The sequence below is a fragment of the Diabrotica undecimpunctata genome, chromosome 7 (genome assembly GCF_040954645.1).
Source record: "Diabrotica undecimpunctata isolate CICGRU chromosome 7, icDiaUnde3, whole genome shotgun sequence".
NCBI lineage: Eukaryota > Metazoa > Arthropoda > Insecta > Coleoptera > Chrysomelidae > Diabrotica > Diabrotica undecimpunctata.
In genome coordinates, this window is record NC_092809.1 from 156632320 (window position 1) to 156643657 (window position 11338).

Sequence of the window (11338 nt, forward strand, 5' to 3'; positions counted from 1 at the left end):
ATTTCGTAAAATAAAACATTATTCATATTCTGTGCATTGTAGGCAATCGTTAATAGTAGATTTTGTGGCTCGTCCCGTGAAATCGCTAAAATCCTCACTACTATTCAATTCACAGATTTGGGATTGTAATCTTGAAACAAAATAAGGTCGGTATTGGCAGGGTTTGATCCTAGGCTTAGGGTATTTCTAAATTACGCGGCGACAAAGTTTCGCACTAAACCCTTCTCATCGAATACATGTATAAAACAGGATACAGACAAAGAACTTCCTAAAACTTACAAACTGTATAAAAGTCAATAGTTACGAGTACGAGTATAAACTATAACAAAGATTTACATATTTGTATTCTTAGATATGTACGTTTCTATTAAAAATAAAGAGTAGCGTTAGTTTCTGACAAAGAAATATTTTCTTTGAGAAATGTGAGAATAGAAGAAACTTTGTTATTTTATGCAGCATTAACTAAATTACTAAGTATGGTTGGTCTAGTTTAGAGGTGGCCGAATCAATCACTTCCTGATACCAATGAGGAAGGGAAAGCGACCAATCAATACTTGGTCGCTGACGGGTAGGACAATTGGATCAATACTCTAAGACCCGCGTTACAAGCTCTTGCCAGATTAGGAGTCCAGCTTGAACTCCTCTCTATGTTGCGGTGAACGTCGTTTTATATTTTTCTGCGATGTTCCATCTCCAGAGCGCATCATTGGTAGTGATGGGCCTCTGAGAGGTGGCAGAGAGAGGGCGATAGTCGGCGGTAAGGGCTGTTAGCGCATGATGACGGCATGTCATCGTGACAGTACTTACTACAAACTTCTGCAGTTTCCCAATGATACTGTTTAACATACGCTTGAGTTTTCAGTGAATAATATCGTATCAGCACCTTCTGTCACCTTTTTAGTCAACCTTTGGTCCAATGACATGACATTCTACTCCTCCCTATGCTTCTCTTTTCTTGGACCTTTCCCTGTATAATCAGTTGAAGCAAACCCACAGCTCGAATGATTCCATTTTTTTCATTGATGTCGCATTCAAGGTCCAAGATTCCATTCCATAAAACAAAGTCGAAAAAATATAGCACCTCGCCAACCTAACTCTTAGTTCCAATTTTAAATCCCTTGTACATATCACTCTTCTCATTTTGTTGAAATTTGCTCTAGCCTTTTCTATTCTGATTTTAATCTCCTGAATGTAATCATTTGTGGAGGTTATCATTGTTACCAGATATGCCTATTTGTTCACTTTTTCGAGATTGGTTCCGTTTATTAGAAGATTCTCGTTATTTCTTTGCTTCCACATATACTCTTTGTTTTTTGACAAATAACCAGAGGCGAATTTTAGAATCTTTATTAATTAAATGTGAAAACTGCAATTTTAGTATTTATTTAATGTATTCATCAAGATCAGCTCAAACCCAAACAAAATTAATGTGATTAAATAGGTTTGCCCAATACTTTTCAAACGAGAGTTCACTTGCCGTAAGGTTACATTTAAAATTATCGGTCACAGTGGCTCTTTAACGTCATACATGACTATTACGTCACATGTAATGGCTAAAATAGTTAAGTTGAGAAGCCTACGTCCGTTTATATTCTCCCTCCAAATTTCACTACTTGCTACTACGTATAAGTATAACCGTTCAAAGATACGGGGGAGAGCACACTTTTGGTTAGGTATATAAATAGATAATAACCCTTCTTTTAACGCCAATATCACCGCCATGAAGGCACTATAGATGTATTCAACAATCTCTTGAGTAAAGAAACATGGCAAGATGTTTTTCATGCAACTTATGTTGAAAGTAAATATAATGCCTTTCATGATAAATTACAGTTCTATTTCAATATTACTTGTCCTATTAGAAAAACCAAACATTACCAAAACCAAATAAAAAAACATGGGTCACACAAGTAGTAAAATCTTCTTCAGATGGTCTGAAGGATTTGTATATTTTGAGTAAGACATACCCTGAGCTAAAACTCTATATAGACAAAAAAAATATCAGCACAAAGTTCTTGTTGAGACCACAAAGGGTCAGTTTTATTTTAACAAAATCTCTGAATCCTCTAATAAAAACAAAACTACATGGGCTGTTATAAATAAACTTAATGGAAAACAAAAAAATCACAAAGATATCTGTCTAAAAATAGATCATACTAGGATTACAGATTCAGATATAATATCTAACAAATTAAATGATTACTTTATAGATGGACCAGTAGATATAATTAGTAAAATAATTAAACCAGATTTAAATTTTCAGCATTCCAACGATTTTGTTCAAAATAGTTTGTTCCTATCTTATGTAAGATATCTTAGACATAATAAAATATAAAATTAAAAACAAAGCATCGTGTGGTTTTGATGAAATATCAGGTATAGTAATTAAGAAAATTGCGTCTCAGATTTTGACACCACTTGCTCACATTATAAATGCTTCTTTTAATACTGATGTTTTTCGCAGTATGCTAAAAACTTCTCTCATTTCACCGGTATTAAAACAAGGTGATCCTGAATTAATGTCAAATTTTCGACCATTGTCTGTTTCATCTGTGATATCTAAGATTATTGAATATGCAATGCTAAAACAACTTTTATTATTTTTAGATATCAACCAAATTATCACAAAGCATCAACATGGATTTCGAAATAAATTTTCTACTTCCACCGCCATTAACAGTTTCTATGAGGAAGTCTTAATCTCTATTGAAAACAGTGAAAATTCAACTGCCAGTTTTTGTAACCTCAGTCGTGCTTTTGATTGTGTGCAACACGATGTACTCCTCAATAGATTGTACAGATATGGTGTTAGGGGAGTTGTCCATAGTTGGTTTGGTTTCTATCTGAAAGACCGGTACCAAATAGTTAAAGTGAAAAATAACTTCAAAATTTCAATGTCTGATCCGGTTTTTAATAACAATGGAGTACCACAAGGCTCTATATTGGGCGCGATATTATTTATTTTGTCTATTAATGAACTACCATATGTAATGTCTGATGCATTTGTATCAGTTTAGTCTGATGACTCAACAATGCTATATCGCGATAAAGATATAAATTTTTTACAAGATAAAATAACAAACTTACTGAAGACCTTCTCTGATTGGTCCAGTAATCAGTTGCTCCTGTTCAATGTTCACAAAACTAAATTTTTATCATTTACATCCCGTTCAAATTCTACTAGACCTGATTTAAGTATTTTCATCAATGGTGAGGGTATTTTGAGTTGCAGTGATGTGAAGTTTTTAGGAGTGACTTTCGACTCTCATGTATCTATTAAGGCTCATTGTTGGAATGTATGTAAAAAACTCAATTCTAAATGTTATCAATTGAGAAATTTGGGTAGAATACTTAGTCTGCAACACCTTCGTCTTTTTTATTTTGCTGAAGTACCATCGACAATGAGTTACGATATAACTGTCTGGGGTGGCTCTTCTAGTATAAAGGACGTTTTCAAGGCCCAAAAGCGTATTGTCAGATGTATTGCAGGTGTTCCGTATGGTTGGTCTTGTAAAAACCTATTTAGAGATTTAAATATATTAACAGTGTATGGAATTTACATTTTGGAATTATTGATACTAATTCATAAAAATAAAAGAACTTTTTTATGTAACAGTGATATTCACTCACAGAACACAAGAAATAAGAGACAGTTTGTAGCACCCTATCGACATTTAGAAATAAGTAGGAAGTCATCTACTGTCTGTGGTTTACTACTGTATAATCAACTTTTAATTATATGTATGTACTGTATGTTTTTATGTATTTTAACGTCTTAAATATTTTTAATGTATTGTTTCCATTTTTTTGTAATATTTATAATTTTAGTTTTGACTTGCTGTAAACCTTGCTGTCATCATCATCATCCAGCCTCAAGAGTCCACTGCTGAACATAGGCCTCTTCCTCATGTTTCCAACCCCGTCTATCTTGCGCCGCTCTTATCCAGTTTTTATTGAGTCTTCTTAAATCGTCAGTCCATCTTGTAGGTGGTCGACCGACGCTTTTCTTGTCTTCCCTTGGCCTCCATTCCAATAACCTCTTTGTCCATCGCCCATCTGTCATTCTGGCTATGTGTCCTGCCCATCTCCATTTTAGTCTGGCTATCTTCTCGATGATGTCAGTCACTCCGGTTCTTCTCCTGATGTCTTCGTTGGTTATTCTGTCTCGCAGAGTTATTCCTAACATGGACCGCTCCATTCTTTTCTGCGTGACTCTCAGTTTGGTAGCTGCTGCTTTTGTTAAGGTTTGTGTTTCTGCTCCGAACGTCAAGACTGGAAGGACGCACTGATCAAATACCTTTCTCTTTAGGCACGTGGGCAGCTCACTTTTAAAAGTTTCTCTCAGTTTTCCAAATGCTGCCCACCCAAGGCCGATTCTTCTCTTCAGTTCATGAGTCTGGTTATCCCTGCCAATTATAATTTTATGTCCCAGGTATTTATATCTACCTACGAGTTCTATTTCTTTCCCACCAATACTGATGTTCTGGTTGGGTACCAAATTGGTCATGATTTTTGTTTTTAAGATATTTATATTTTAACCTACATTTTCTGTAGCCACAACGAGTTCCTGTACCATCTGTCTTGCCATACCTAGATCTTCAGCTATTATAAGTATATCATCGGCGAAACGTAAGTTGTTTAGATATTCTCCATCTATTTTTATTCCCTTTGTCATCCAATCCAAATTCTTAAAAGCATGTTCTAGCACCGTATTAAAAAGTTTAGGTGACATTGGGTCTCCTTGTCTAACTCCTCGTTCTATTTTTATGCGATTACTGTTAGTATGTAATCTGACAGTGGTTGTTGCCTGCAGGTATATTTTGTATAATAATTTAGTATATCTATAATCTAGCCTGCATTCTTTAAGCGCCTGTAATATTTTGCTTAGCTCAGCTGTGTCAAAGGCTTTGTGAAAATCGATAAATATTAGAACTAGAGGTTTATTATATTCCACTGCTTTCTCTATTAGGGTTTTTATACTTTGTAGATGGTCATTTGTTCCGTAACTTTTTCGGAATCCTGCCTGTTCCCTTGGTTGATAAGTCTCTAATTTTCTTTCCATTCTCTTAACTAGTATTCGCGTAAACAACTTATATGTATAGCTGATGAGACTAATCGGTCTGTAATTCTCTAAATTTGCTTTGTCTCCTGCTTTGTGTAATAGAATCATAGTAGCGTTGTTCCAGTCTGTTGGAGTATTGGCGCTGTGAAGGCAGATATTGAAAAGTTGTTTAATTTTTTCAAGTAATACATCCCCTCCAATTTTTAGTGCTTCTGATACTATTCCATCTTCACCCGGGGTTTGATTATTTTTCATTTTCTTCAGGGCTTCTTTGATTTCTGATTTTGTTATATCGGGCATTAAATCTGATCCTTGGTTTAATACCCAAGTTTTTAGAGTAATTGGAGGTTCCGTATTGTTATCTTTTTTTCTTGATCTATATAACTCTATGTAGAATTCTTCGACTATTCTTAATATTTCATCTCTGTTCGTTGTTTCTTCTCCAGTTCTGTTTCTCAGTTTGTTAATTTCTATTTTCCACTTTTGTACGCTTCTCTTCAAAACTTTCATGTTCTTATTTTGCTCTATTGCCTGTTTTGTTTTTTCTACATTGTAGTTTCTTATGTCTTTTCTTATTGCCTTTGTGATCGTCTTATTTATTTGATTTATCGCTTCTTTGCTTGTAGTGTTATCTCCTTTCATTTGTCGCCTTGAAAAAAAAACTAAACCTTGCTGTAACTTACAAGTAAACTATAAAAAAAAAACAAAATATCATCGCCATAGGCGTAACAATTTTTTTTTTAATATAATTTGATGTGTATTAAACTACTTCAACTTCTGAAAAATATAAGTGTTAAGAGGTATTAAAATAAGGATTATAATCAAAATATTGTAGTTAAAATATTCATTCATATTAATGGAACACATACACTGATTTTTAAAGGATTATTTTTAATTTTTTAGGTAAAAACGGATCCGGAGCATCAGAGACTAAACACTGGCAAGACATGATTACTAAACCCAGGCAGACTATAGTACAATGGCATAGACTTAAACCAGAATAAGGAATATAGATTAACGAATATAAAAACTTTCGAAAGCACCCATCATCTTTCAAAGTACTTATATTTATAATTACAAAATCCGGATATTATCTATTATAATATTCTTTCTAAAATCACTATAGCAAATTATTTATATATATTCTGAACGTATCGACTTTATATACACTTATTTTTATTGGTGTTAATAATAATCTCTAATGTGTATCGGTAGTTTCAAATGACGGGTTTGAGTTGTTTATAAATTTTACTTGGTTTCATCGCACAAAAATGGCCTGGATATTTAAAATATTCTCTTTCTTACAAAATACCGGATACTTTTTGTGCGTAAACGTTTTTTAAATATACCTATTCAAATTATTTCCAGTTCTCAATAAGAAAGCTGAAATAATTTAACTCACATTCACATAAGAAATTATTTTCATTTTTTGTGTACTGTACAATAAACAGTTGTAAGTTTGATACAGGCATTAAATCGGTTTTTTAGAATAATATTATATCTGAAGCACATGTTTTAATATATTTATCCTTTCTTTCAATTTGATTATATTATTATCAATTAATCCTTGTTATATGAAGAAAAATATAATGTTTTACACTTAGACAAATAACAAATAGAAGATCAGAGTTCGGCTAGCTGGGACGCTTAGGAAATACAATTATTGTTGGCACATACGAAGAATAATAGGACTTGTCCGAATTTTTTTTAAGTTACTGACTGGTCTTCGAATAACATCAGTAAAATACTAAAATCTCTTTTCTCTTTTGAGCCAATTTCAACATTAGTTTTAGTGTATGGAACAGAAATATAAAAATATCACGTGATACTGTTTTATAATTACAATATTTGTTAACTAATGTTTCTGTGTAGCATATTACTAAATCAATCACACATGAAGCACTAAGGGAGTTAAATGATTTAAAAAAATAAATTCAATTTAGGACACAATAATGGCGGTGGAGTGATTGTCAATTAAGAAAATCAACAAAAAATTTTGCTTGACGAACTCTGCATAACAAGGCTACACGAAAAGAAAATAAACAGAAATAGACGCATTAAAAACAAAACTACAAAAGAAACTTGAAGAAAACAACTAATATGACTTCTTCTTCGTTAAGTGCTGTCTCCCAATCGGAGGTTGGATATCATCATCACTATCTTTACTCTATCTACTGCTGCTCTGAAGAGTTCTATAGGACTGCATTTAAACCAGTCCCTTAAATTCTTCAACCATGACACTCTCCTTCTTCCTATACTCCTTCCTCATCTTATCTTTCCCTGTATTATCAGCCTTAGCAGTTCATATCGCTGTCCCCTCATTACGTGTCCCAGATATTGTACAAATTCAAAGGGGTTGTCAACGGTTCGTGACATAAATCAACTATATTTTATGGCACTTTTGAATTAATTTTGAATTAAGTAATTCAACTAAATGGTCACAGAAATTTGATATTTTACAGCGTTTTCTGTGCTTAAAAACAGATTACATATGTTAGCCAGTTCGAATGTAAAATATGTAAATAAATTTAAAATACTTTCCCCAAGAATCAAATAACGATCTTACATTGTTTATATATTGTTTCTCTCTCTCTCTCTTGTCGTTTCCTCATTGCTGAGGATCGTGATTTCCTACAATGAGGGCTGTCAATTCTCTCCATCTCTTGCGATTTTCGGCTGCTCTTATGGACTCGGAAAACGTCTCTCCAGTGGCTTTCTGTACTTGATCTGACCATCGGATAGGTGAGCGTCCTCTGCCTGTACGTCCTTCTACGTTTCCGCATACAATTAGTCTTTCTAAGTTGTCATTGCCTCTTTTCGCAATGTGGCCAAAAAACTTTAAAACATTTGCAAGACACTGAGAGGAAAGTCTGGTCTGAATGTTTAGCTCTTCGAGAATCGACTGATTGGATCTGTGCTCCGTCCACGAGACGCGTAGCATTCGTCTCCAGCACCACATTTCGAATGCGTCAATCCTTTTCCTATCCTCTGATTTTATTGTCCATGTTTCGGCACCGTAACTGAAGATTGAAAAAATTAGTGTCCGTACCAGTCTCATTTTGAGTTTTTTGGATAAAGAGCGGTCCTTCCATATTTTTGACAGTCGACTCATCGCGTTCTTGGCCATCCCTATTCTTCTGCGAATTTCCGTATGGGAGGAGGCTGCATTGCTTAAGGAAGATCCTAGATACGTGAACTCGTCTACTTTCTCGAATTGATTTAGGGCGCCTGTTGTTTGGAGGATATTCGCGTGGTCCACAATCATGATTTTTGTTTTCTGATTATTAATCTTGAGCCCACACTTGTTGCTTTCGGTTTCTACTCTCTTTATCAGTCTCGACATCTCCTCTTCAGATGTTGCTATCAGTGTTGTATCGTCTGCGAATCTTAAGTTTGAGATCTTTTTTCCTGCAATGGAGATACCGCCTCTCCATCCATCGAGTGCGTTCCTCATTATGTATTCTCCATATAAATTGAACAGGTCTGGAGATAGTATGCACCCTTGTCGTACACCTCTGCTGGTTTTGAAGGTATCAGAGTGCTGGTTTTCAATTCTTATTTTAACTGAGTTATCTTCGTATAAGTTTTTAATTAATATTGCCAAATGATCTGGAACTCCCATCTCATGAAGAACTGTCCAGAGAACTTCCCACTTCACACAATCAAATGCCTTTTGGTAGTCTAGAAAACAGATTATTATTGGAATTTTAAATTCGCGGGCCTTTTCTATGAGCTGCCGCATATTAAGGATTTGCTCTCTCGTACCCTTCCCTTTGACAAAGCCTGCTTGTTCTTGGGGAATTTGTTTATCTAAGTATTGTTGCAAACGGCGTTTAATGATTCTTAGTAATATTTTGCTTGGATGGGAAATCAGTGAGATGGTACGATAATTACTACACTTTGTAGTTGTTCCTTTTTTATGGATTGGTATGCACAATGATGTGCGCCATTCTCTGGGCCACTTTCCGCATCTCCAAATTTTATTACAAAGTTTCCACATTATGTAACATCCTTTGTCTCCCATGTTCTGAAGGAGCTCTCCCGTGATATCATCGCAGCCAGGGGATTTATTCTTCTTGAGGTGAGTTACAGCTTCTTTAATCTCGGACAGCAGAATTTCAGGTTCAGGGTTGTATGCGATGTTTTCGAGGGCTGAAGTGTGGCCTAGATTTACGTGTTCTTCCCTGTAGAGCTCTGAACAATAGTTTTTCCATGTTTCCAACACTCTGTCGATATCACTTATGATAATACCATGTTTGTCCTCTATTGCATAGTTCTTGGGTTTAAATTCTCTCGCAAGAATTTTCACTTTCCAGAAGAGGTCTTTGGTTTCATTTCGATATCCGTGATTTTCTATTTCTTGACAGATTTCAGAGATGTATTCTTGTTTTGTCTTTTCGGCATCTTCGTTGAATATCTCTGGAGAGAGCTTTATATGTCTGTTGATCACAGGGGCCAACTTTAAGTTGCTTTCTTTGTTCAATCACTTTCCACGTGTTTCTGCTGATCCACGGTTTAATGCTATTATTTATAGATGGTTGGCGACATTGGTTCACTGTTGTTACGATGGTTTCTTTAATATCTGTCCAGGCTTCATCCACACTTTGTTCTGCCTGATTGTTCTCTATTCTGGTTAGTGCTGGTTCAATTCTCTCTTTAAAGGTAGCTAATTCGGGGTCCGTTAGCCTAAAAGAACGGGGAGAAGCTTTGCGTATGTTCTTGAAACGTATTCTGTAATCAACCATCAAGAGCTGGTGATCGCTTCCGCATTCTGCTCCTGGAAATGTTTTTGCGTTGGTAATTGAAGACTTCCATCTCGAACTGATCAGAATAAAGTCTATTTGATTTCTTGTTCTATCTCTAGGTGATTTCCGGGTATAGAGTCTACGCAGATGATGCTTAAAATGCGTGTTCATTACAGAAAATTTCCTTTGGTTGCAGAATTCTAATAGTCGGTCTCCTCGCTCATTCCTATCTCCTAGACCATATGGCCCTACAATCATCTTCATGTGGTCATCTAGATTTGTTCTTCCAAGTTTGGCATTAAAGTCGCCTAGTATCACCACTATGTCTTTGTTTGGTATTTTATCAAGTACACCTTCGAGAGCCATATAAAAGTCTTCTAGTGTTGCTTGTTCTGCCGTGGCTGTCGGGGCATATATTTGTATGATGTGGAGGATGGATGTTGAGCACTTTAGTCTCAGATGTATAATTCTGTCATTAACTGCATCATATCCATTTACGTAGTTCTGGAATGTGGGTGGTATTATAATTGCAACCCCATTGATGCTCTCTGTTTGGTGGCCTGAGAAATAAATGGTATTGCCAGAGGCGCTTCGGAAATGCCCCTTACCCTTCCAGTGAGTTTCACTGATGCCAAGCATAGAAATTCGATAATCAGCCATTTCTCTCTCAATTATATGTAACTTTCCAGGATGTTGGATCAAACCTCGTATATTCCAAGTTCCAAATCTGTTGGTTTTCCGAAAAGAGATTTTATTTAGTGTTCCAGTAGTCCTTTGTGCACCTGCGACCTGGTTCCCTGTCGCATTGTGCCCGGTAGCCCATTTCACATCTCCCACCCCGGACGTGGAAAGACGCCGATTGTCAATCGGTTCGCCTGACTGACCTATTCTAATTTTGTAACACTCCATATTGTAGAAAATTGTCTTAGGAATATATATAGAAATATATATTGTTTATAAGCAAAAAATGTCGTTTAAGTTTTGCATATTTTGTTTATTACATATTGCTTATCACCAAATTTATCAAAAGCAGCTGTTAGATACCTGTATCTAACAACTGAAAAGTGATACGAAAAGGGCTTTTTATTTGCTAGTTTTTCTGGTCTATTATAAAATATCAACGTCAACCAATCCCCTGTAGAAAGAGTGACGGACTACAACTACCTCGGCACCATAATAAATGAAGAATGGACTAACAACCAGGAGATTAGAGCACGTATCGGAAAAACTAGATCTACCTTCAATCGGATGGGGGCCTTCTTCAAGAGTCACAACCTCTCTCTTGATACAAAAGTGAGAATGCTGCGATGCTATGTCTTCTCTGTCCTTTTTTATGGTGTTTTTATGGTCCGTGGACTGACCGAGTCACAAATGAGGAGGTCCTCAGAAGAATGAATAAGAACCGAGATGTATTGACCACCATAAAATCTCGAAGGTTATAGTTCTTCGGACATATTATGTGAAATGAATCCAGATATGCTCTCCTTCAAGCCATCCTACAAGGAAAAATCTTTGCAAAACGAGGTCCAGG

General features: G+C 35.6%; 1 protein-coding gene across 1 annotated transcript in view; it reads left to right on the forward strand.

Moving 5' to 3' along the window:
- Window positions 1-7015, forward strand: part of Syt7 (Synaptotagmin 7) — a 127509-nt gene extending 120494 nt beyond the window's left edge. The window contains exon 6 of the mRNA XM_072538576.1: window positions 5966-7015. Coding sequence (XP_072394677.1) covers window positions 5966-6066 — 101 coding nt within the window. The 3' untranslated portion in view covers window positions 6067-7015. The remainder of the gene's footprint in view (window positions 1-5965) is intronic.
- Window positions 7016-11338: the final 4323 nt, after the last annotated feature.